A 27,276-nucleotide genomic window follows, 5' to 3' on the forward strand; every position below is an offset into this window, starting at 1 on the left:
GAGTTATCTGACATAACTGCGCGTTCATGCGTTTGTTTAAAAGGGGAAATGTATCGATAGTAGAAACAATGATCAGCAACGCTGCGATTGGCTGTTCAGCATGGCCAAAGAACGCGCACAGTTTTTCTCCCAAGCAGAACACGAGCTTTTAATGGAAGGTTATGCCGAATTTGAGTCATTAATTAAAACGACAGGGAACACCTCAAAGTCTGCTAAAGCCAGGAGAGAGGGCTGGCAAAAAGTAGCACTTTTATGTCAGAGCCTCCACAGGACCCACTAGAACATGGGGACAAGTACAAGTGAAATGCTAGAATGTTCTATAAAATGGTAGCCTTTAATTATTATACTGTATTTTAAAAAGCCACTTGTTATGGCAACAGATCCAATATCATGCTTGCATGAGGGTTCATGCTTGCTCAGTATGAGGGATTGCAGCAAAGCCATGGACAATGCAGACGACTCTCCCTGTAGCTCTACGCTTCCCCAGGAGTGAATGCTGCTTGTCGTGACTTTGATGCAATCAACTGGTTTCCTTATATAGGACATTTTTGACCAATCTGTATAATCTGACCAAATCTGTATAATATGATTGAACTTGACTTTGTAAAGTGCCTTGAGATGACATGTTTCATGATTTGGCGCTATATAAATAAAATTGAATTGAATTGAATTGAATATCGGTGTCATTCCTTAGACACTGGAAGTAAAGGACGCATGCAAACTGGGAATTTTAACAAAAAATTATCTAAAAAATTAACTTTTTCCTTTTCCAAGTCATACACAGTTTATACGGTAAAACTGTATTGCTCCGTGTCTAGATAATCCATCCATAGTTTTTTCTAATACAATATACGGCTTGACAAGGAAGCAAGCCTTTCAAAGTAAAACTAAACTTCACAATAAATTGGCCTGAACAAATCTTCTTACTGAATATGATAAAAATAAAAAGCATACCATTGTACAAATAACTTAAATATTTTCTATTTATGGCTCTAACACCACTTTTCCCCTTTAAAAGCCACTGTTAAATGATGTGTTTGTCTGTTTATAACAGCCACCAAGAAAAATCTCTCTACAATTACAGTCGCGCTGCGCTAAAGGATCCTGTCTATTGCGCAATACGTGATTAATTCGAAAAGCTCTGAAATTATTCTCGCACCTTCCGCAACAGGTTGCTGGCGTAAAAATGGACATGGCTACGACAGACTTCCCTATCTTCTCCACTTATAAAGCTGCAATCTAATCCTGTTTACATAAAATAAGCCTGCTCTCGAACATGTTGCTATGACAACAAGTGCAGGATGTCTTTCGAAGAACCAAACGATCCAAGATCATCCCAAATCGTCAACAATCAAATCCAGCTAACTGAGTTAGCGATGTACGAAGAACAGGCCCCAGGTTCTAAACAATTTTGTTCAAGTCAGTGAAAATGACAATTGAGCTTAAACCAGAACTAATTCGTTAAATACACAGTGTCATGTTTGGAAAACATTTAACATAACCTCAGTCCCCACACCTTACACTGCCTATCAAGCACAATTTAGAGGGATATAGAATTTTGGGCCTGAGCCAAACTGCTTTGAGAATTTTTCCTCTGTTTTTGTTTTTGAAATTCCAATCAAAATCGTTGTAATATCTTTAAACCACCAGCAGGTGGTGATAATTACGGTATAATCTAAAAGAAGACAATTCTAAGCTTTAACTAAAGCAGTGCCATTTTAATGAGTATTTTTATACTTGTACTGCAAAAAACCATAGTGAGATTGTGTGTGGTGGGGCCCCTCTATAATGGTTTCTTTTATTCTCCACATATCCGTTCCGCAAAAATGCAACACAAAGAAAGTTATTAAAAATCTTCTTTGGAAAGCATTTTATGAAATCCTTTTTTCTCACCAAAATCTCCTGCGATTGAGTACTGCAGCAACAGCAAAAAATTTCTATTATGCTAAACACCCATGTTATTATTCCATGTTAGTTGTAATAACTTCACTGATTTGAAATCAACAAGATTAATATGTAATGGATCGTATTCAACAATTTAACTAAAATTGATTATACAAGATTATTTTCAGTGATTTACATTTCATTGTTTTTATTCACACACAAAGTTTGATGTAGATTTCTCACTTTAAAATTCTTCGCTGATCTTATATTTTGGAAAATCAATTTCAGGTCCTGCAGATCGCTATATTCATCACCTACTGGCTTCCCCATTCCCAGTGGTAGGTTGGTGTGTGTGTGTGTGTGTGTGTGTGTGTGTGTGTGTGTGTGTGTGTGTGTGTGTGTGCGTGTGTGTGTGTGTGTGTGTGTGTGTGTGTGTGTTGCAGCCGAATGAGAATGTATTTTACCACCAAATCGAGTACTTTATGTAGGGACCTTTTTTGATCCTCACTTTTTTGAGCTAGAGATTAGGTTTAGGACTGCCAATTAAGTTTAGGGTTAGGTTTGTACTAGTAATGGTTAGGCCTAGGGTGATGGTTAGACCAAGATAAACACAGAAGTGTTGTTCAGAAGAACTTTGCAGGGCAGACAGAAAAGAAAAACCAAATGCCGAACGGTACCACATCATAAACTAGCGCCCCTTTTGAGCTATGCAGTGCTGCATCAAGCAACCCTGAAATCTTCCATTACAGTACCTGTTCCCAAAAAAAACAACCACCTCCTGCCTCATTGACTATCGTTCTGTTGACCCTGTCATCTAAAAGTGCTTCAAGAGGATCCTCCTGAAGTAAATCAAGGACACCATCCCTGCTGGCCTGGACAGACTGCAGTTTGCCTACAGGGAGAATCGCTTTACAGACCTTGCTCTTGTTGCCACTTCACACGCCACTGACTCATCTGCAGCATTACAGCACCTATGTTAGCATGCTGTTTATGGAATTTAGCTCAGCCTTCACATCCCAGACATGCTGGCCCTGAAGCTCCTCAACCTGGGATTATTCACACCTCTCTGCTCCTGGACCAGTAACTTCCTTACCAGAGAGGAATGATTTAGCATGGGTGGAGAGGTCAGCACTAGGGATTGTGGAATATAGTCTACAGGACCCCCCAAAAAAAACAAAAATTTCATTATGGTAACACATGATGGCAATAAAGCTTCTTTTTCTTGAAAACCTTGTGTGGTACTGAAAGCACTGAATGTTCCCTTCGGGCATGCGCAATTTGAGTAATTATACCAACAGAGTCACACCTGTGACGCCGGATGACCACTCGGAGGCTATATAGCCTGCTGTCATCCTTGGCTCTGTTCCTTTTTTCTTCTTTCAAGCGGTTCGCTAGCTTCCCTGTTGTGTGACGCCCCATCGCTCGGAGTTGCAGTTTTTCCTCCGCCCTCCCAGGGCTGCAACGGGTTGATTGTGGACGTTTTTCGGAAGGTAAGTAAGCTGTTTGTTGGTGACGGTAGCGTTCGCGCCCCCTCTTTCAGCTCACGGCTTTTCGTTACCCTGTTACCTACAGCTGGGGCTGTTGATTGAATACGGCTAACGTTATTAGTTCTTTGGTTTATCAGTTTATACCAGTGATGGCAGCGTGTTCGCTCCCTCTCCCAGTGTGACTAATAAGTTAATTTACCGAAGTTTAAAAACGACTAACGTTGTTAGCTCCTTGGTTTAACAGTTTATACCTGGTGACGGCAGCGTGTCCGCCCTCTCCCAGTGCAACCAACCTCATTTGCCGAAGTTGTGTACGGCTAATGTTGTTAGCCCATTTCGGTTTACCAGTTTATACCTGGTGACGGTAGCGTGTTCGCTCCCTCTCCCAGTGTGACTAAGTTAATTTACTGAAGTGTGAAAGACGGCTAACGTTGTTAGCTCCTCTTGGTTTACCAGTTTATACCTGGTGACGGTAGCGTGTCCGCCCTCTCCCAGTGCAACCAACCTCATTTACTGGAGTGTGAAATAGGGCTAACGTCGTTAGCACCTTTGATTTATTGGTTTTATACCTGGTGACTTTGCGCCCCCTCTCCCGATTTTTGCGCATTTGCATTTAATTGGGTTGAGCCTTGTCGACCTTAGACATGGAGGCACGACCTGTGCCCTACCTGCCTTGGACAAGAGCACCTTGTGGAGGCGTTGTCCGAGAACCCCTGCATGAATTGCAGTTTTATGCCACATGCAGTGAGGGTGGCCCGGTTGACACAGTTGTGCCCCCAGGTTCTGACCTTCCGCCCTCTGGACAGGTGGATCCCCCCAGGCGTTCTAAGCGCCGTGGTGGGACCGCGGTCTCAGCCCCCCCTGCTTCTCATTTTAGAGATGAGGAGGAGGCAGGGTCCTCTCAAGCCTCTGACAATGGGTCGTTTTCATCCCAGAGTGCAGTTGGGGAGGCCAGCGACAGTTCCATGCGGGATGTCATGTCCATGGCCCTGAAGCAGCTGCAGCTGGAACTCTCACAAGGAGATGTGTCCGACTGCGGGAGTGCCTTTTTCAGGCGCGGACGGGCCCCTACTCCATTTTCTGTACCTCCATCAGAGGAGTACCTTAAGGATTTGCAAGCTTGTTGGCGTGACCCCAGAGCGTTATCACGGCTCTCCTCAGACGGTCGGGTGTTGGCTGCCATGCACGAGTCGGTGAAAGCCGGCCTGGACCGTATGCCAGCAGTTGAACCAGCTGTTGCTTCACTCAGGGCAGTCAAAGTAGCTGGTCAACGGCGGCAAATTGCCATCTATAGCAGCTCTTGCCGCCGTCTACTTTTCCCTGATTATACATCCCAAAAATCACCTTAGCATCTGTCTCCACTGAGAGCAACATTAACGAGTGATTGGGTTCCTTGTTCCAACCGAGATGCTACTTTTCCGATCAAAACACAGACCGGTGTTATGCCGAAAAGGGCAATAAAACCGTGAGAGCCGACGTGAGTTTTGAAACTGCAAAGCTTTGTCTTAAGCGGAAGATCAAACGTGCACAGCACACTGCACCGCGTTCATCGACCAGTGTGATGCATTCACGAGCGTCAGAGAGCTATGGTGCATTCAGGAGCATGGGACATTTCAAACTTACAAGGAAAGAGGCATAAAACGGAATAGAACTTAACTCATACAGTAATGTATTTATCCAGAAACAGTGTGGGCTTTCTTACAATACTGAATGCTCTATAATTGTATTTCTAATATTTTTTGATTATGTACATCTGTTAGCTTTTTATTCTGAAAAATCTATAATATTACATATAATATAATATAATATTACAGCAGCAAATTATCGAAGTTTTTCAGGGGATGCATTTTGTGTTTGTCTCTAGAATCCTCGCCAATGATATGATATTTTGTGTGTGATGAGTGCAAGTGAAATTAAACTGAGATAAGAGATTTCGAAAGAGCAATATGACTGAAATAAATTCAACATGTAAATTCAATTTCAAATTCCAACCGTGTGTTTATATCATAAAAATTCAGCTTGGTTCGCGAAGAAATGTTACGATCGTTTTAAGAACAGAACTGTGAATAACACTAATAAAAATAAGATGAATAGACCTTACCTAATCTGATCTGTTTTATGTGGTGCCAATAACTCAAATTAAACTAATTTTATGAAATGGAGATTACCTTACCTTGTTAAAACATGATGATAACATGTGATAAAATAATGTTTTAAGAATAATAATAAAAAAAACAAAGGTTGTTTTTGAAGAATTGATCATTCACTTCTTTTTTGCCTTTTATTCAATTTAAAACATGCACTCTGACTCTTTAAATAATTACCTGTCTTGAAAGCTTCCAAAATACATCAGGGAGACTATTTTTCAAAATTCTCCCCTCCGGGGCTCGGGCACCGGCATAAGTGCACCCTCCTGCCTGATAGTGTGTGGCCTGCTACTGTAAAAAGTTTGACTGCCCTGTTCACTGATTGTGTCACCAGATGAGGCCCTGCGTCCTGAGGTCAGGTGCCCGCGGACTCAATGTCGGGTTACGGATGACCTCCTGTGTAAGGCATACAATGCAGGAGCGCGTGCGGGCCGTCTTGGTAACTCCCTGGCGCACCTCATGTTCACCCTCTCTACATCCGTTCAGGACGCTGGTGGTTGCAGCTGCAGCGGTTGGCTTTAGTGATGCAGCATTGCAGGCCTTTGCGCTGATGACCAGAGAGCTCGGTTGTGTCATGTCATTCCTTGTCCAAGCTCGTAGACAGGTCTGGCTTGCACAGTCTCCTCTCACTGAGGCATGCCGTAGGACCCTCAGGGGTGTCCCGGTTGTGCCAGGGGAGTTGTTTGGGTCAGCTGCCCTGGAGGCGCTGGAGCGGACTATTCAGGCGCCTCAGACCAGCCAGCAGCTTTCTGGCCTTCGCAGGTGCGTACCCCCCTTTTCCTCAGCATTCAGGGCGCCCTGCTGCTACCCCCAGCGTTCGGCCACGGCCTCAGAATGGTGATAGACCTGGTGGTTCCTATCCCCGTAATGTGCGGCAGAGACCCAGCAGGGACTTTCGGCCCCAGATCCTGGATGCCCTCCCCCCAGGGCTCCCAGAGCCCGAGGGGATAGAAGATGACGCCACCAGGCCAGCCGTCGGACATTTTTCCCATCAGCAGCTACGTTTCTGGGCTGCTCACTCTGTGGATCCATGGGTGGTTGCCACCTTAGCCCATGGCTACAGGCTTCAGTTCCGACGGCGGCTCCCCCTCTCACGCCGGGTCAAAATGACCATTATCACCGACCCGTGAAATCCCTGGCACTAGACCAGGAGCTTTACGCCCTCCTAGCCAAGGGAGCAATCGAGGCTGTGGATAGTAGGTACACCTGGTCTGGTGTTCTGTTAACTGTGACATCATCCAGAGAAGATGGCTCACCCGCTACTACCATCTAATGTAGAACAGATTACTAGATCAATGTGTGCTTCTGTGCTTTTTTGTCTCTCTTGTTGTGTCTCTGCTCTGTCTTCTGTAACCCCAGTCGGTCGAGGCAGATGACTGTTCATACTGAGCCCGGTTCTGCCGGAGGTTTTCCTTCCCGTTAATGGGGAGTTTTTCTTCCCACTGTCGCTTCATGCTTGCTCAGTATGAGGGATTGCAGCAAAGCCATGTACAATGCAGACGACTCTCCCTGTGGCTCTACGGTTCCCCAGGAGTGAATGCTGCTTGTCGGGACTTTGATGCAATCAACTGGTTTCCTTATATAGGACATTTTTGACCAATCTGTATAATCTGACCCAATCTGTATAATATGATTGAACTTGATTTTGTAAAGTGCCTTGAGATGACATGTTTCATGATTTGGCGCTATATAAATAAAATTGAATTGAATTGAATTGATCATCTGCGGCAACCCAGAGGCTACTATTCCACGTACTTCCTCGTTGCAAAAAAGACTGACGGTTTTTGCCCCGTTGTAGATCTAAGGGGAATCAATCAGTACCTGAAAGTCCTTCCATTCCACATGCTCACCACAGCAGAGGTCCTTCAGACCGTCGTGGCAGGGGATTGGTTTACGTCAGTAGATCTGACAGACGCCTACTTTCATGTACCTATTGCGGCAGAACATCGCCGCTTTCTCAGGTTTGCTTATCAGGGTCGCCATTGGCAATTCCGGGTGCTCCCATTCGGGCTCTCTCTTTCCCCGAGGGTGTTTACTCGTTGCGTGAAAGTGGCCCTCTCTCCTCTGCTGGCCTCCGGAGTCAGGATTCTTCCATACCTGGACGACTGGCTTCTCTGTGCTCCCACTCAGGTAGCTGCCTCTCGGGATACGTCCCGGCTTCTTCTTCAGGTGTCAAGGTTGGGCCTCAAAGTCAATCTTGCAAAGAGTTGTCTGGTTCCGTCTCAGACAACCACCTTTCTTGGGATGCATCTGGACTCCACTGCCATGAAGGCCCGTCCGTCTGTTCACAGTGTGGACGACATACTCCAGCTTGTCGGTCGATTCAGGCTGGGCAGGCAGTTTCCTTACAGCATCTTCCTGCGAATGCTGGGCAAACTGACATCGGTCACTCGTGTCGTGCCCTTGGGTTTGCTCCTTCTGCATCCTTTGCAGCGGTGGCTCAACAGCTTTCACCTAGACGCCAGGCTGCACAGGCGTCACAGGCTCATGGTGACAAGGGTGTGGCTTCGTGCCCTAGCTCCTTGGCGGGACAAGACCCTTTTGTCTGGTGGCGTTCCAATGGGGTTAGTGGTGTCTCGAAGGGAAGTGGTCACCACGGATGCCAGCCCCAAGGGCTGGGGCGCCGTGTGGCAACACAGGGCGGTTTGGGGTCTCTGGGGTCCAAGGGAGCGCACCGAGCACATAACCGTGCTGGAGCTGCGGGCTGTGCACATGGCCATCAGGTGCCTTGTGCCCCTCCTAGAGGGAAAGCATATGTTGGTTCGAACGGACAACACCTCTGTTGTTTACCATATCAACCAACAGGGAGGCACCAGGTCAGCACGTCTCCTGGAGGTGTCCAGGGATCTCCTGGAATGGGCGTTTCCCCATCTGTCCACCCTGCGCGCAGCATATCTACCAGGGCGGCAGAACCAGGTTGCAGACTCTCTATCCTGCCAGGCACCTGCTCCGGGAGAGTGGTCTCTTCACCGCGACGTAGTGCCCAAGATTTGGAACCTCTTTGGCCAGGCAGAGGTAGATCTGTTCCAGCAAGGAGGGATCTGCTGTGTCAGTTGGGGGGACAGATATGGCACCCTAACCCTCAACTTCTTCAGCTGTGGGCCTGGCCCCTGGGAGGCTGACTGGGTGTTCAGATCCTGTCAGACACACCATTTTGAGTGCTAGGGCGCCCTCCACTAGGCTGCAGTATGACAACAGATGGCGTCTCTTTTCTCAATGGTGCTCTGCCCACAATGAGAATCCGGTTACCTGCTCGGTGCCCACTATTCTGGAGTTCCTCCAGTCTCTCCTTGATAAGGGCCGCTCTCCTTCGACCCTTAAGGTGTATGTTGCAGCAATTTCATGTTGTCACCTACCTGTCGACGACCGTACAGTGGGGCGCCATGATCTGGTCTCTCTTTTTCTGCGCGGTGCTCGTAGGTTACGCCCGCTGTCGGCTCCACGAGTGCCCGATTGGGACCTACCATTGGTGCTTGCAGCTCTGTGCCACCAATTGAGGTCCGCTTGTGTCAATTGAGGCACAAGCGGACCTCAATTGGCTTTCTTGCAAGACCGCTTTTCTGTTGGCTATCGTCTCAGCTAAGAGAGTCAGTGAGTTACATGCTCTCTCTTTCAGCCCTACATGTATCAGGTGGGCTCCAGATGACTCCGGTGTTACCCTGTGGCCTAACACTGCATTTGTGCCTAAGGTGTTGTCTCCTTTTCACCGTAACGAGCCATTGTGGTTGGCTCAGTTTCAGCCTCAGTCAGGTGCAACTGAGGGGTCTGAGTTATTGTGCCCAGTAAGGGCATTGGAGGCATACATTTCGGCCACTCTAAAATGCTCAGACCAACTTTTCCTGTGTTATGGGGGTCCGAGGTTAGGCTACCCTCTTTCCAAGCAGCGTCTGTCCCATTGGATAGTGAGCGCCATCTGCCACGCCTACGCTGTAGGTCGCCGCTCCCTGCCAGTCAGGGTGAGGGCACATTCCACCAGGAGTGTCTCTGCTTCCTGGGCAGCTTTGAGAGGGGTCCCTCTGGAAGCAATATGTGCTGCTGCATCATGGGCTTCCCCGACCACCTTCACGAGGTTCCACAATGTCAATGTGACTGTCCCTCATCCACTGGGTCAGGTCCTTTTACAAGGTTCTGCTGGGCCCTCTCAGTGAGGTATGTGCTCAGGATTTTTTGTGACATAGTTGGCATTAGTCATTCAGTGCTTTCAGCACCGCCTCTGGCAGTCAGGAGGGATGAAATAGAACGAAAGTTACGTATGTAACTACGGTCCTAAAAATCCCGGATGACCGCCAGAGCTTCTCTGTCACTCAGAATCCTTGCTTCTGCGAGAAGATTCTGTAGGAACAGAGCCAAGGATGACAGCAGGCTATATAGCCTCCGAGTGGTCATCCGGCATCACAGGTGTGACTCTGTTGGTATAATTACTCGAACTGCGCATGCCCGAAGGGAACATTCAGTGCTTTCAGCACCGCCTCTGGCGGTCATCCGGGATTCATAGAACCGTAGTTACATACGTAACTTTCGATCTTCATTGTGTGGACATTCAACATTGTGAGGACATTTTGCTTCATTCTTGCAATGCAAAGTGGACAAAAAGTTGGCTGGGGGGTTAGGTTTAGGTCTAACGTCTGATTGACTTCAGTGGTGTGTGTGTGTGTGTGTGTGTGTGTGTGTGTGTGTGTGTGTGTGTGTGTGTGTGTGTGTGTGTGTGTGTGTGTGTGTGTGTGCACTAATCTGTAATTTTGTACAAATCTGCAACTGTAACTAGGCCATTAAGTATTCTAAATGTCTGTAAACATTGAGGAAGAAACTGGTTTTGATTGCATCCACTAGTGGAAGTTTTTAGCCACCTGTTTACAGATTTGGATTAAATATTCACATCCAAATATATTCTGCTCCGTCAATATTATTGTATTTTGTTATCATCTCTGTCTGACTACAGGTACCCTTCATCTCATGATGTGATATCTTTGTGGGAGATGGTTCGTTTGGTCAACATGCTGATTGTATTCCGCTTCCTACGCATCATCCCAGATATCAAGGTAGCCACTAACTGCCAGAAGGGTAAATTAACTGATCTTACATTGGACTTTCAAAGTGCTTTCATACACCGATATGCAGATGAAGTGGGTAACTTGGAAGAAGAAGCTGGAATTAAACCTTACAACATTTCAGTGAATCAGAACACACACACACACACACAAACACACACACACACACACAAACACACACACAAACACACACACACTCACACACACATCCTTGTTTTAGATACTTACAGGGCACCTGGCCTTGACTTCCATTGACTTTTATTCATTTTCAACCCTTTCTATGGCCTAATCCTGACCCTAACCCTACATCTAACCATTACCAGGCCATACCTAAACCCTAAATATAACCTAATTCACACCCTAGTCCAAAACCTAACCCTAAGGCCCCCCAAAAAATTAGGATCTGGGAAAGGTCCTTAATTTCCATGAATGTCCTCACTTTGCTAATTGAGATTATAACCCAGTTTTTATACAAATACATACATACATACATACATACATACATACATACATACATACATACATACATACATACATACATACATACATACATCTGTTAAAATCCAAATTGCAGGAGAGCTCAGAGTTACTGTGTGTTGTTCAAAACACGGAGATAAAAATGATAAAGTTAAAGATTAGCTGTGTGTGAAAACACTTATATAATGTGACGTAATAAAAACATTATTTGATCTCATGTGCAACTTGTAACTGGACCTGGAGTCTGAAATCCCAAAATGTATGATCGTGTTTTTTTTTCTGGTTGGTCTGCAGCTCATGGCTTTGGTTGCTAGTACTCTGTTAGATCTAGTGAAAAACCTTCGAGCATTTGCTGGAGTCCTAGTGGTGAGTATCATCACCTTCATTCATCTGTCTGAGCTACACTTTTTCTCTCAGTGACATCCAGACACATGAAGCAGGCTGTGTGTTCTTTTAGATAAGTTGCCTGGATTTCTGTGTGTCTGAAACATTTTGATCTTTTCTCACACATTTAATGATAGTTTGTTTCTTTACAGCTAATCTGAGAGTGTAAATAACAATTCTCAGTATAAAGTATTGTAAAATAATCACCATTGTAACCCACAGGTGGTCTACTATGTGTTTGCTGTGTTTGGGATCTGGCTGTTTGAGGGTGCCATTAAACCTCCTCCAGAGATGAGGTATGAAGTCTAACATAATGAAAACATGAAACCAAGAATTAAAAGATAATGGCTCATGATCATGTAGTGTGGTGAAACACTTTAGTTGCATGTTGAAATAATCCATAGAGGAATTATATCTCCCATTTTATATCAATGAAAGACAACAACATGCAGGCTTTAATTTGCAGTCAAATTTCACAAAGCTGTCAGTAAATGTAATCTGGTCAGAACACTGAATAAACCAGTTTCAAGAAATGGACATAACCAACCTGTGTAAATGTTTGTTAATCTCTTTGAATAATAAAATGGGCTGGCTAAATCAGATTTCAAATTGAATCAGCCATTACAAATCTGACAGAGATCAGTATGGTGACAAGAATGATCTTTACAGAGCCTTTGTCACTGTTCAAAATCTAAAGGACTTGTGATGAATTTAGGAGGACCCAAGAAATACCCGAAAACAAGTGAGTACAAAATATTATCAGTCTTTATTTTGGCGCTGGCGGCGCGGTCCCCTGGATCGGCTCGCGCTCTGCGACTGGCCGCTCCTGAAGGCAGAGTCGCAGGTTAGTGACCAGCAGATATTAACAGGTTGGTTAGAGAGAAGTGGGGTCACTAACCTGGACGTGCTGAGGGCAGAACTCTGACTCCTTATGACGAAGGCGTCTGAGAGGGGGTTATCAGGGCTCTTTGTCCAGGTCCGGTCCAGGTCTTTGTCAGGGGAAAATCCGTTTAACTCAGGCAGCGGTTTCCAAGGGAGAATCCAACAGGGCGTCCAGGTCCAGGTCCAGGTCAGAATCCAGAAAGCACAGACAGACAGGGGGCAGGCGAACTCGTTTTACTCACGGACAGGCGGGGGTCAGAAACACGGTGAGGCAGTCCAGATCTCTGAGGCTGACAGGCAGGACTCAGGCAGGCAGACAAATCCAAAGGGGCAGGCAGGTTTCCAGAAAACAGAGGCAGAACAGGTCGAGAGGCGGACAGGCAGACAGGAATTCAAAAATGCTGGAAGCGCTCACCGTATGGCTAAAGACGTTCTGGCACTGGAGACTGCGAGGAGCAGAGCTTTTAAGCAACCAGGGCGGAGACAGACACAGGTGTGCTGATTGCAATCAGCAGCTCCAGTGCCAGAAACGTTACAGAGCCCCCCCCTCAAGGGCGGATTCCAGACGCCCCAGGTCGGTCCGGATGGGCTCTGTGAAAATCCCTAATGAGGGATTTGTCCAAGATGTGGCGGGACGGGACCCACTGCCGTTCCTCCGGACCATAACCCTCCCAGTCGATGAGGTACTGGGTGCCTCGACCCCACTTACGGGACTTAAGGATCCTCTTCACGGTAAAAACCGGAGAGCCATCAACCAGGCGGGGGGGAGGTGGGGGCGTGGTGGCGGGAGACAGACTGGAGGTGTTGACAGGCTTGATACGGGACACGTGGAAGGTGGGGTGAACCTTCATGGTAGAAGGCAGACGGAGGCGGACCGCCACCGGGTTGATGATCTTGGTGACAGGGAATGGCCCAATAAAGCGTGGTGCCAGCTTCTTACTGTCCACCCTCAGAGGAAGATCCCTGGTGGACAGCCAAACCCTATCTCCCACTTGGTAGGTAGGGGCTGGAACCCGCCGACGATTGGCTGCACGGGACTGACTCTGAGAAGCGGCGTGTATGGCCTTCCTGGCCCTTCTCCAGGCACGCCGACATCTCAAAGCAGAGAGACGGGCGGACGGGACTCGGGATTCGATCTCTTGTGTGGTAAATACTGGTGGTTGGAACCCGTAAACCACATAGAAGGGAGAGAGACCAGTAGAGGAGGAGGGCGTAGCGTTAATCGCATGTTCCACCCACGGTAAATTCAGCGCCCATTTGGAGGGGTCAGACTGGCAGAAGAGGCGGATCTTGGTCTCGACCTCCTGGTTCATCCTCTCGGATTGACCGTCTGTCTGGGGGTGGAAACCGGAGGAAAGGTTCACAGAGATCCCCTGCATAGCGCAGAATTCTTGCCAATAGCGGGCCACAAACTGGGGGCCCCGATCTGACACAATGTCAGAAGGCAGACCGTGTAACCTGAAAACCTCCTTGGCTAGGATGAGACCCATTTCCTTTGCCGAAGGAAGTTTGTGTAAAGGAACTAGATGAACCATTTTAGAGAACCGGTCAACTATCGTGAGGATGACTGAGTGACCGTCAGAGGAAGGGAGACCCGTGATAAAGTCCATTGACAGGCTGGACCACGGTCGAGGAGGGACTGGGAGAGGGTGAAGCAACCCCAAAGGGGGACGTCGAGAAACCTTCGCCTGACTGCAGGGGGAACAGGCGGCAACAAACTCCCCGACATCCTTAACCAGGGACGGCCACCAAAACTGGGACCTGATAAGTCGGATGGTCCTACTGACGCCTGGATGGCCGTACAAACGGGAGCTGTGACAAAATTCTAACACTTTTGGTCTGAGGCCTGGAGGAACAAAGAGCCTGTCCTTAGGACAGGCCTCCGGCACCTGAACAGAGGCCAGGGACTCCCTTACCTCCCTCTCAAGTCCTAGGCGGGAGACAGCACACCTCACAGAATCCGGTAAAACGAAACCGCGTTCCTCCTGCGGATCCTCCTCGTTCGCCTCGAAGACCCTTGATAAGGCGTCTGGCTTGGTGTTCTTTGACCCCGGCCTGTAGGAGAGGGTGAAGCTGAACCGACTAAAAAACAGAGCCCACCTGGCCTGCCTGGGATTGAGTCTTCTAGCTGTCTTCAGGTACTCCAGGTTGCGATGATCGGTCCAGACTAAAAAAGGTGTCTTGGAGCCCTCGAGCCAGTGCCTCCATTCTTCTAGGGCCAGTTTCACTGCCAGGAGTTCCCGGTTGCCTACATCGTAGTTCTGCTCAGATTTAGATAACCTCCTGGAAAAAAAGGCACAGGGGTGAAAACGACCATCATCTCCCTCCTGGCTGAGGATGGCTCCAACACCAGAGCTAGACGCATCCACCTCCACAACAAACTGTTTCTCTGGGTCAGGAGAAACAAGGACCGGGGCTGAAGTGAACAGTTCCTTGAGACGCCTGAAAGCCTTGTCTGCCTGTTCATTCCAGAGATATTTAGCTTTGCAAGAGGTGAGGGCGTGGAGAGGAGAAGCGACCTGACTGTAATTCTTAATAAACCTCCTGTAAAAATTAGCAAACCCCAGAAACCTCTGGAGCTGCTTTCGATCCACCGGGGTCGGCCACTCAGTTACGGCCCGAACCTTGGCTGGATCCATGGCAATCTGCCCAGGCGACAAAACAAAACCAAGGAAGGAGGTTGAAGTAGTGTGGAACTCGCACTTTTCTGCCTTCACATAGAGCTGATTCTGAAGTAGGCGGAGAAGGACGGAGCGGACGTGTTGCTTATGAGTAGTGAGGTCTTTGGAATAGATGAGAATATCATCAAGATAAACAAATACAAATTGGCCGATCATGTCCCCAAGAACCTCGTTCACCAGGTTTTGAAACACTGCAGGAGCGTTAGTAAGGCCGAAAGGCATTACCAGGTATTCGTAATGGCCGGTAGGGGTGTTAAACGCGGTCTTCCACTCGTCACCCTCCTTTATCCGGACTAAGTGGTAGGCGTTGCGAAGGTCCAACTTGGTAAAAACCTGAGCCCCTTGGACCTGATCAAAAGCGGTGTTCATTAGAGGAATTGGGTATCGGTTCTTTACCGAAATACTGTTAAGGCCCCTGTAATCAATGCAAGGGCGGAGGGAGCCATCCTTCTTTTCAACAAAGAAAAACCCCGCCCCCGCTGGAGAGGAAGAAGGGCGAATGATGCCTGCCCTTAGGGACTCACTAATATAGTCCTGCATGGCCCGGGACTCTGGGGCAGACAACGAATAAAGGCGACCTCTGGGCGGAGCGGCGCCTGGTAACAGGTCAATCGCACAATCATAAGGGCGATGAGGAGGTAAACTCGTGGCCATGGCCTTATTAAACACCTCCTTTAAATCATGGTACACGGACGGAACCCTGGACAGGTCTGGGTAAAATTCATCTCCTCTACCCTCGGAAGAACGGAGAGGCTGAGCGGAGGATAAACAGAACTCTGAACAAGACGAAGCCCAACCTGTTATCTCGTTGCGACGCCAGTCTATCTGGGGGTTGTGCTTGCGGAGCCAGGTAGCGCCCAGGATCACTGGAACCTGCGGGGAGTCAATAACCATAAAGGTGAGTCTCTCCTTATGATTACCTCCCAAGGTCATTTCCACAGGCTCGGAGATGAGGTGTGACTGGTTGAGCTCGTGCCCATCCAGGGCGAGGACACTACGAGCTGCGGAGGCGCTTTGAAGCGGGACGTTAAGCTTCCTGGCCAGGCCTTCATCCAGAAACTCAGTGTCGGCTCCTGAGTCGATGAAAACAGAGATGTTGTGGGATTGTGAGGAAAAAGTCAAGGTAGCAGGAATTAAACGGTTGGGAGGAACAGTAAGTTTGGTGTAGCTCAGAAGGGATGCCCCACCCCCTACTTAGCTGGGACTTTTAACTGGACAGCTCCGGACCTGATGACCTGTCCCTCCACAGTAGAGGCAGAGTCTCTGCTGCAGTCTGCGCTGATACTCGTCCCTGGTGAGGCTCATCTTGCCCAGCTGCATGGGTTCCGGCTCAGATAGTTCTGGTGAACCTGGTGAAGTAACAGGGGAAGGGGCCGATACTGGAGGGGGGATAGATGACGTCGAACGACGTTCCCTTCGCCGTTCCATGAGGCGGAGGTCCACTCTGTTGGCCAGCTCCTCGAGCTGCTTCAGGGATTTAGGGTACTCTCGAGTGGCGAGCTCATCCTTAATCTTATCGTTGAGCCCAAAAATAAAAGCGTCCATAAGGGCAAACTCGTTCCAGAGGCTATCGGCAGACAATAAATGAAAATCAATAACATAATCTGCCACAGATCTATCTCCCTGTCTCAGGGTCAGAAGCCCCCTAGAGGACTCCCGGCAGGGCAGCAAGGGACAGAAAACTCTTACAAGCTCCGTGGAGAAGTCATGATATGAGTGGCAGATGCGTGAGTCATTCTGCCACTGCTAGCCTGGCTTTGCCGGCTAGCAGTGAAATCACGTACGCTACTTTGGACCGGTCTGAAGGGAATGAGGAAGGTTGCAATTCAAAATGTATCTCACACTGTGTGAGAAAAGCCCTGCAATGTTCTGGATCACCGGAGAACATTGCCGGCGGGGAGAGACGGGGCTCTGACGAGGATGACGTCACCGGAAGTGACGGAGGGCTAGAGGAAGCGGCTTGCGGAAGTGAAGGCTGCGTGCTTCCCTGAGTTCGAAGATGGCCTAAAATCTCCGAGACGCCGGCTTGTAATTCAAAAATGGATTTCTCTACCCCCGCGCGCCACTGGGTTTCGGGTACAGGGTCCATGTTTGGCCAGAACGTACTGTGATGAATTTAGGAGGACCCAAGAAATACCCGAAAACAAGTGAGTACAAAATATTATCAGTCTTTATTTTGGCGCTGGCGGCGCGGTCCCCTGGATCGGCTCGCGCTCTGCGACTGGCCGCTCCTGAAGGCAGAGTCGCAGGTTAGTGACCAGCAGATATTAACAGGTTGGTTAGAGAGAAGTGGGGTCACTAACCTGGACGTGCTGAGGGCAGAACTCTGACTCCTTATGACGAAGGCGTCTGAGAGGGGGTTATCAGGGCTCTTTGTCCAGGTCCGGTCCAGGTCTTTGTCAGGGGAAAATCCGTTTAACTCAGGCAGCGGTTTCCAAGGGAGAATCCAACAGGGCGTCCAGGTCCAGGTCCAGGTCAGAATCCAGAAAGCACAGACAGACAGGGGGCAGGCGAACTCGTTTTACTCACGGACAGGCGGGGGTCAGAAACACGGTGAGGCAGTCCAGATCTCTGAGGCTGACAGGCAGGACTCAGGCAGGCAGACAAATCCAAAGGGGCAGGCAGGTTTCCAGAAAACAGAGGCAGAACAGGTCGAGAGGCGGACAGGCAGACAGGAATTCAAAAATGCTGGAAGCGCTCACCGTATGGCTAAAGACGTTCTGGCACTGGAGACTGCGAGGAGCAGAGCTTTTAAGCAACCAGGGCGGAGACAGACACAGGTGTGCTGATTGCAATCAGCAGCTCCAGTGCCAGAAACGTTACAGGACTGACACATTTTGTGCAAAGAGTTGGTGCTTTCCTCTTATCCTCAAACTTCACACAAATCAGCACCTACCGATCTACTGATCTACAATTATCTGAGATGTTATGCAACATTTAGCGGAAATTCCAGCTATATATATATATATATATATATATATATATATATATATATATATATATATATATATATATATATATATGTATGTGTGTATAAATTATATGCAGAGCTAAATTCTTTAGCTCTGCATATAATTTAGAGGCAGATTCTCATGCCTTTGTGCAATATGCAGATTTCATAAAATAAGTGCTTTCTATTATTGCTGGATAGAATTTTAAGAACGCTTGAGAGAAAGAGAAGGAAGGAAATGACCGCTCTACCACTAAGCTCTGCCTGATATTGCTGCAAAGGCTTTCTTGATAAAAATCCTGTTATATTATTTAAAAGTAAGATAACAAACTTGATAATTGGGGAACATTCCAACATATGGTGCCTCACTTGCAGAACTAATAAATCAGAAGACAATCTATTTTTACTGGGCAAAGTAGCGTAGTATCACTGAGAAATCTCTGCCCCGCTCAGTCGTAGCGCTGCAGAGAACATCTAAAGAGATGACCTACCAATACCAAGGTGGGAGGTTCTGTAAGAAGAGGCAAGTTAATGCACCACCAAAAATCCAACAAATCTATTAAGCAGGGAATAATCAACTGCTAAACAGAGTTGTTCTTATTCTGCAAATAAAAAGGTTGGATATATCTTTTACAGTTCCCAGTGACTTCAAAACAGACCAAAGCATTTCCGTATGACACTAGGGGGCCTCAAGCCAAACCATGAAATGATCAAGTCAAAATAAGCACAACTCTGCAAGTCTGTTTAAAGCTGCATTGTGAAACATCAGTACAGCTTTCAACATTAGCAGTGCTAATCCTTTCACTGTCATAAAGCACCTTCTCAATTTCGGTTTTTGTTTTGTTAGAATGCCTTTTCTCCTTATGTTAACAGGGAAATGTGTAACACCATTCATTGACACATTTCCGATACTGTCTCCCAGTGTGCTCTCCCTGGAGAACATCACATCTAACTTCAGCACAGTGTGTGGCACATATGAACAACTTGGCTACTGGCCGAACAACTTTGATGACTTTGCAGTGAGTAATAATACAGTCAGAGTTTATTCATTGTGTTTCAGCCCCTGATTTGTTTATCTAACCCATTACTAACATGTTAACTGTATTCAGTAAAAATTAAAGGTTTTACCGTTGTTGCAGTTTTACTTACAACTTTGTGAGGATTTAAAGTCTGTGCAACATTTGGTTTAAATATGTCTCTATGCTAAATATTTTTGAAATATTGGCATGTTGTAAGAGTATTCTCCCCACATGGTCTCTACTCAGGCAGCAATCATTTTGCTCTATGATGTTATGATAGTCAACAACTGGCAAGCTTTCATGGAAGCATACAGCAGATACACATCAGAGTAAGAAATCTTCTATAGACAGTTCCACAGTTCTTATTGAGTGTAACCGTTACCCTGGAGATGATGATGATTTCTGTCCCCCAGGTGGTCCAAGATTTACTTTGTGTGTTGGTGGCTCACCTCCTCTGTGATGTGGGTGAACTTGTTTGTGGCACTCATCTTGGAGGTCAGTTTACTCATGCAACACTGACACAGCATAGCTGCAGAAAAGCACCACAGGTGCCTAAAGTCTGAAGGCATTCCAGCATCTCAATAAAAAAGGCTTAGGACATTATTAATATTTTGGTTATACGTTGTGCGCTTGACTGATAGTTTGAATTGGTTTTGCTGACATACTGTGCTTGGTTTACTTCAAATATAGTGTTGCATATTATGGCCAGGCAACTGTCATTTGGTCTAATCTGTCCAACGGACATTATTCCAAAAGTCTTGTGTTTGATTGTAAAGCAACTTCTCAAACCTAGGTTGCTTTGATATATTGTCTTTAGTGATGAGGGGCTTTTTCATTTGAGCATTGCAGGTTTTGACCCTGGGTTAGACATCTACTCCCTGGAACATTGGCATCTTTCTTAAAGATTTGGGAGTAGCCGTTGTGTATGTAAAATGATGGATTTCACAAAGTGTAGAAATTAGCTCAGAACTTTTCCCAGATTGATGGCAGCAACAGTTTTTTTTTCTATAATCCTTTAATCTGGGTAATGCTGAGCTTGTGTATTGCTACAGAACCAGTGAAGAACACTTTAAAAAAAAATTTCACAACTTCTTAATTTTGGGTTAATGTACTCTAAATTTCATTATACTGTTTATTAAAATATTGGGTTTTGTTTATCTGAGCTTGTATTTGCCTCTTTATACTTGCCTCAGACCTGGTATAAAATTATATATTATAATTCCTAAAACCTTAGAATTTTAAAATATGACTGATGAAAGGTTATTACTATAAAGAGTTTGACTAAAAGAACACAAAAGAAGATTTTGTTATTAAAGTTAAAGCTGTCGTAGAGAGTAATGTCACTGTTTAAGGAGTATAGCTTCTCAGTTGTTGTATATATAATCAACCTACAAAGGACTGCTCATAACAAACAGTTTCTATAATTGCATGGTGGAATATAAATACTCTTGTTGCCTAACCCTTAAAACACATTTTAAAAGTCTTTAAAAAGAGAAAAGATGCGTGAATTTCATTTGTAGGGGAATACTAATCTTTGACTTGAATCTGTGAAAATATTAATTTATTGGTTTTATTTTTTATTTTTTTTAAACTTTATTTATCAATTTTCACAGCATATTCTTTACAGCATTCATGTTTTATACAGCGCTGCCTTACTTAACATATATAACCCTTACACAAAACACACATACCCAAAAAATAAAAAGTAAAAAATAAAGTAAAAACAATACAATAAATAGATAAATAATAAAGGACAAAAACACAAAAATTTGTTCATAGCTGACTAAAAGAATATAACAGTAGTTTAGTTATGATAAAATACTCATTTTAAATGTTTCCATGTATAGTAAAAATGGCTGCCAAGTTTTGAAAAATTTAGCAGTTGAACCTGCCAGTGTACACCTCATCTTTTCTAAATGTAAGAACCACATGAGCTCTGAGAGCCACTGTTCATGTGTGGGTGGGGCCTTCTGTTTCCACCTCAATAGTATCAGGCGTCTCGCAATCAACGTAGCAAAAGCTATTGCATTTGAATTATATTTGGAGAGTAAACTATTGGGGGGTATGATTCCAAAAATTGCAGTTAGAGCAGAAGGTTCAAATGCAACATTGTATATTTCTGAGAATGTATTGAATATAGCCAACCAATAGGTGTGAAGTTTTGAACATGCCCAGAAAGTGTGAATAAGGGAGCCGACCTCTGACCTGCATCGATTACATAAGGGATCAGTCCCTGGATAAAACTTAGCTAGCTTTTCATTAGAGAAATGCAACCGGTGCAAGACTTTGAACTGAAGGAGTCCATGTCTAGCGCATATTGAAGAAGAGTGAACCCTGTGTATTGGTTTTATTTTGTCTGACAGAACTTCATCTACAAGTGGGACCGTAGTCACAGCTGTTCTGTTACAGATGTGGAGAAAATTCAATATGAAACTTCTGTCCAGTTCATGTTCAAGTAGGTCAACACTGACATTTCATTGGTGATCCTGTTCCTGACAGGGCCCAGATAGCTCCATGAGATCATTACTCATCTCTGCTTATTTGTTTTTTACAGAGAACAAATTCAAGAACCAACTGAAGAAGAACTTGTTTGTCAGCTACACCAGCACCCTCACCTACGGTTACACTGGTGACACAAGCACCAATAGGAATGCGTGCACACACACACACACAAAGACTCTCTCTCTCTCTCTTTCTCATACTTGCTACATACTGAGGACTGAGTAAAAGGACTCACAAACTGACGAAAATGTCCTCACTTCCCAAAAAAAGACCTTACTTTGTTGGTCAAAAACTAGTTATGGTCCTCGCTATGATGTAGAAACAAGTACACACACACACACACACACACAAGATCCATGTATTGAGCGCAGGAAGCTGCAGGAAGCTGCAGGAAGCCCACTTGTCCTCATGTTGTTAAGTTAATATAGCAGGCTATCTCCTCAGCAGAAAATAAGCATGAAGGACAGCAGCGTTTAGAGAGAAACTGTTTTTTGGCCAGGTTAGAGTACAGAAAGGCCCTGTTTATTTCTGACAAAATGTGTCCTGAGGGATCTGATCATGTCCAAACAGCATTAAATACAGGTGCAAATAATCTCAAATTTCAGATATATAGGATAGTTTTGTTCCGATCAACGTCAGATGTGGCCTTGGACAATTGTGTCTACATTAGTCTGGCAGTCTGAAGAAAATCCTTCCTGGGAGACATTTTAGAACAACCCCCTGCCTCAGCCTGCAAGATACATAGACAGCTCTTGGTGAGGTCATCTACAACAGCTATAAGAGCAGGATTTTTGTTCAGATTCAAGTTTAAGAAAAGAAGAAAACTTTTCCCACCAGTTTGGATTTTATTGATCCGCTGAAATTAGGGGGATCTCCCTGATATGTACTTAATTGTTTAGTGTTTTTGGATCTTCATAGTCCAAATACTTTGTTAATCCCAAAAGGAAATTCAATATGCTGTTCTTATTGAAACCACTCTGACTCCAAAAACATGTGGGTCAGTGTAGCTGAACAGACTCCTACTTCTGATGTGTTCCAAACACAAACTGCATGCTACAATTGATCCAACATTTAGAGATATATATCCAAATTATATTGTATGTGCATAACAGCCACTGTAGATTTGACACACAGCCTTTTGTATAAATCTGATCAGAGATTCTTTTTACAACTTGTAGGAGCCATAAATGTATCATGTTTATTTGTCACATGGTGAATGGTTGCTATGGTGATGTGTAGCGTGCATGTCATGTGACACATTTGTTGAAGGGTGCTGGTTGCTACGAAAGAGGCGTGCTTACCTATACCAGGGTTTGACAGGAGAGAGGGGAGCGTGGTAGCCATATTTTTTTGTTGACCGTTTTGCCTGGCTAAGATGAACTACAGATCATGTAACACCATATTGACCTGTTTCCAACTGAGTGTAAACAGCGTTGAAAGCCGCTGAATAATAAATCATTCACGATATAATCCTGGATTCAGTGCGCTTCTCTTCTTAAGCGACTGCAGCGCGTCAGACAAACAGGACCCTACCTTTCCCTCTCAAGCGACTAGGCTGATTCTTTTTGAAGTCGCAACACCACTTGTATCCTTAAGCTTGGCTGTCATGCCTAGAATGAAAACAGAACTGCAGTTAGTTATTTCCTGGTAAAGAAGGAAGCAGAGAAAGCTAAACAAAAACAAAAAAAATCATATTTCACTGGCCCCTAAAATGGTTTCAAATTAACCTTTGTGTATGTTGTATATCCCTGTAAATACATGAAAATGAGATACATTTTTAGTTTATATGTGCTGCTACAAATCAGATTTCATGGAGTTTTTCTTTTTGTTAAAATGTCAGAAGCAGTTGAATCATTGTTCTGATTGGTTTCTAGGAGGTTGTCTGCTCTCGGCATGCTCTACGTGTGGAGTGAGGGAAGTTTTGAGGATATTGGGAATCTTACCTTCAAAGGAGAACCAAATTTACATCAATCCAGGAAACGCTTTAATTTCCAGAATAAAATGGGTGTGTGTTTTTAACACTTCTTTTCTACCTTTCGTGTTGTCCACAAATACTCCTGTCCAAACAGATCCTGCTTGATACTTATATGCCTTTTCTGGATCCACACCAAATAATGATGTTTCCTTTGGGATCATGGCTCAACACTGGAACATCTCAAACATAAATCAGACTTTCTACAGACACATACCCAGGACTGAAAGGGAAATCCCAGGTTCTCCTCTGTGTGATCATGATGTTTACTGTGTTTTTGTCATAATTACTCTGGAGACACCATACACTTTCACGTTGTGGGCACACATTGAGGGAATTTGTTTGAAGCTGAGTGCATTGGACCTGAAAAGATCTAGGGCCACATGAGCTACATTGCTACAGCAGGGTTTTTTTGTTTGTTTTTTGCGAGGTTGGTCACATTACTTTTAAATATCTGACTCCAGTGTAGTGCTGGAGTCAGATATTTAAAACTAAATGCAACATTTGTGTAAACAAACTGATCCGAATCACAAACTGATCCAATTCACGTTGTGCATGCTACCTCTGTGCCACCAGCACATCGGTTGATATGTTTTGTTTTGTTTTTTTACAACATTTGCAGTATATTCTAGGTAAAGGAATGAACAAATGCATAATCTTTTTAAATCATTGCTGTCATGTTTGGTTTGAGATATCTGACCCACATGCAGAGAACACCGGCAAACAGGAAGCAGTTTTAACAGTTTTTATTGATCTTAGCGTTAGGATTCAGGAAGGGTCTCGGAACCGGGGAAACGCAGGGACCGACTCGGGCAGGTAACATGGGATCTGTGAGGTAAAGGGGAAAACGGTTAACAGAGAATAACGCTAAAGGAAAGTTCAACTATACACGTACGCTTACCACGGAGCTCTAGGAACTAAGCCGGGGGGGAGTGAGATGGGCTCAGCTGATGTTTGATGAGCAGATGACACAGTGACCGGTGAGTGGAGGTTAGGCAGGGTCCGAGCAGCGCCGGCGGGTCCAGGGATCCGGAGTAAACAGCGGGAGGAACCAGGAGAGTCCGGGGTTTACCAGGGTGAATCCGGGGAGAGAAACCTCGTGCCCAACTTGGTACCACCAAGTGAGTTTGAGGGGAAGGTCGCCAGAGCAGAATCTGGGCGGGTTTGTGGATTCGGGAGCCTGGTCTTCAAAACGTGGAGTCACATGAGAGAAGGGTTCCAAAAAAACGAGCACTGGAGAAAACACACGGGACAAAAGTTAGATCCAAACGGGGATCGAAAAACTCACGGGTCTGAAGCTCTGGAGATGGTTGTTGGCCTTTAGGCATACCGCGACAAGGTAACACTCTGGCATCCTCCCGCTGTTCGTGCGCTGATCTTATAGTGCGCTGAGGCGCTGCTGAACTCGCTGCAGGTGTGTCAGTCCCGCCCACCGGTCAGCTGCTGTCACCTGTGAGCAGAGGAAAGCGCAGAGCCGGCAAGGCTGCACGGCTCTGCTCGCTGAGCCCCACAACGGACTGGATAAGACAGGCTTGATTTGGGACAAGTGGAAGGAAGGGTGAACACGAGAATGAGAAGGCAGACGGAGGCGGACAGTGGTGGGGCTGATCACTGAGATGATTTCATAGGGACCAGTGTAACGGGGAGCCAGTTTACGACGGGAGGTGCAGGCAGGTAGGTCACGGGTGGAAAGCCAGACCCGCTTTTTGCTGAATCGGCGATTTTGTTCAGCTGTACGCAGCAATGCTTGGTTGGTCTGGGTCCAGAACTGTCTGCAGCGGTGGATGTGGTGATGGACTGAGGGGACGGCGATTTGCTTCTCTTCCGAAGGGAACAACGGGGGTTGATAACCGAGGGAGGCCTCAAACGGGGAGATTCCGGTGGCTGTGGAAACATGTGAGTTATGGGCGTACTCAATCCAAGGCAGGTACTGGCTCCAATCAGATGGGTTAGTGGATGTGAGGCAACGGAGAGCGGACTCCAGCTCCTGGTTCATCCTTTCTGTCTGACCGTTAGTTTGGGGATGGTAGCCTGAGGTTAGAGTGTACCTCGCCCCTAGGGCTGAGGCAAACTCTTTCCAAACACGGGAGGTGAATTGGGGCCCACGGTCAGACAGGATGTCGTGAGGTATACCATGCAGGCGAAAGACATGTTTTACCAGGAGCTGGGCCGTCTGAAGAGCTGAGGGGAGTTTACGGAGAGGGATCAGATGGCAGGCCTTAGAAAAACGGTCTATGATGGTGAGTATGGTGGTCATACCACTCGAGGAGGTAGGGCCAGTCACGAAATCTAGAGCTATATGGGACCAGGGACGTTCGGGTACAGGTAGCGGTTGGAGCATGCCTGCAGGTCGTCGGTTTGATGGTTTGTTCTGGGCACAGACAGGGCAAGAGAGGACAAAGTCTTTGATATCTCGGGACATGTGGGGCCACCAGAAGTGTCTTGAGAGAAGAGAACTTGTGCCAAAAAGCCCGGGATGGGCTGAAAACTTCTCTGAGTGAGCCCATTTAATTACTTGTGCACGGGCAGACGAAGGGACATAACTTTTTATTTTTTTTTTATTTATCCTTTATTTAACCAGGTTATAACCATTGAGATTAAAAATCTCTTTTGCAAGGGAGACCTGGCCAAGATAGCCATCAAAATTACATCACATCATTACATACATACACAAGACACACACAAGAAAAGCCAAATATGCACTTACAATAAAAATCTCATTTAAAACATTGACATGTGAGGGAGTCCAACTCAAAGCATCTCATTTTCAGCTTAAAAATACTCAAAGGAACCAATTTACTAAGTTTCAAGTTGTTTTGCAGCAAATTCCACGTAGAGGGAGCAGAGTAAGCAAAGGCCTTTTTACCTAGCTCAGTACTGACACGTGGGACAAAAAACAAGACAACAGCCTGAGAACGGAGAGAGTAATGACCAGTACTTTTTTTCATAAGAAGTGAACATAAATAAGATGGAAGCGCACCAAGAATAGCCTTATATATAAATGTATACCAATGACAAAGCCTCCGTGTAGCCAAAGCAGACCACCCTACACGAGAATACAGCTCACAGTGATGGGTGCGAGCTTTACAATTAGTAATAAATCTCAACGATGTGTGATAGGCTGCGTCAATCATCTGAAGGCATTGAGCAGATGAATGCATATATAATATATCACCATAATCCAGCACAGTTAAAAAAGTGGATGCCACTAACCGTTTTTTTACATTAAAAGAAAAGCACAGCTTATTTCGAAAGTAAAAACCCAATTTTAGTCTCAACTTTCTCACTAGACAGTGAACATGAGGCTTAAATGATAGGCAGTCATCAATAACAATACCAAGATACTTATAAGTTGTAACAGTCTGTATTTCACGTCCATCAAGAGTAACCACTGAGGGAACATTCAGTGGCCTGTTCCGAAGGTCTGTGAAAAGCATACATTTAGTTTTGTCTGCATTGAGCACAAGTTTCAGCTGTAGCAAAGTATTTTGGACCACATTGAAAGCATTCTGTAAGTGTGCAATGGCTTGTTTAAGAGAGGGTGCACAGCAGTAAATAACTGTGTCATCTGCATAAAAATGAAAGTTTGCATCAGATACATGCCGATTAAGATCATTTATATAAATAGTAAACAAAAGAGGGCCTAATACAGAGCCTTGTGGAACCCCTTTAGAGATTGGTAAAATACCAGATTGAACACCATCATGCTTAATGCACTGAGTTCTGTCACTAAGATAGTTTGAGAACCAAGAGACAGTTTTCTTTGAAAACCCAGATTTAAGAAGCCTAATCTTTAAAACATCATGATCAACCGTGTCAAAAGCTTTTGACAAATCAATAAAA

The 27,276-nt window shown here is 45.6% G+C and overlaps 1 protein-coding gene across 4 annotated transcripts in view; it reads left to right on the forward strand.

Annotated features, from left to right (window-relative positions):
* The window catches only part of tpcn2 (two pore segment channel 2), a 102,613-nt gene extending 79,682 nt beyond the window's left edge, over positions 1–22,931 (forward strand). For all 4 annotated transcript variants that reach the window (XM_012856023.3, XM_021312590.2, XM_021312589.2 and 1 more), the window contains 9 exons: positions 2,173–2,222; positions 10,458–10,557; positions 11,338–11,409; positions 11,650–11,723; positions 18,863–18,959; positions 19,206–19,288; positions 19,373–19,454; positions 21,323–21,414; positions 21,514–22,931. In XM_012856023.3, the coding sequence (XP_012711477.2) occupies positions 2,173–2,222; positions 10,458–10,557; positions 11,338–11,409; positions 11,650–11,723; positions 18,863–18,959; positions 19,206–19,288; positions 19,373–19,454; positions 21,323–21,414; positions 21,514–21,592 (729 nt within the window). In that variant the 3' untranslated portion in view covers positions 21,593–22,931. The remainder of the gene's footprint in view (positions 1–2,172; positions 2,223–10,457; positions 10,558–11,337; positions 11,410–11,649; positions 11,724–18,862; positions 18,960–19,205; positions 19,289–19,372; positions 19,455–21,322; positions 21,415–21,513) is intronic.
* The last annotated feature ends 4,345 nt before the right edge of the window (positions 22,932–27,276 follow it).

Source organism: Fundulus heteroclitus, unplaced genomic scaffold (assembly GCF_011125445.2).
Source record: "Fundulus heteroclitus isolate FHET01 unplaced genomic scaffold, MU-UCD_Fhet_4.1 scaffold_57, whole genome shotgun sequence".
NCBI classification, from domain to species: Eukaryota; Metazoa; Chordata; class Actinopteri; order Cyprinodontiformes; family Fundulidae; genus Fundulus; species Fundulus heteroclitus.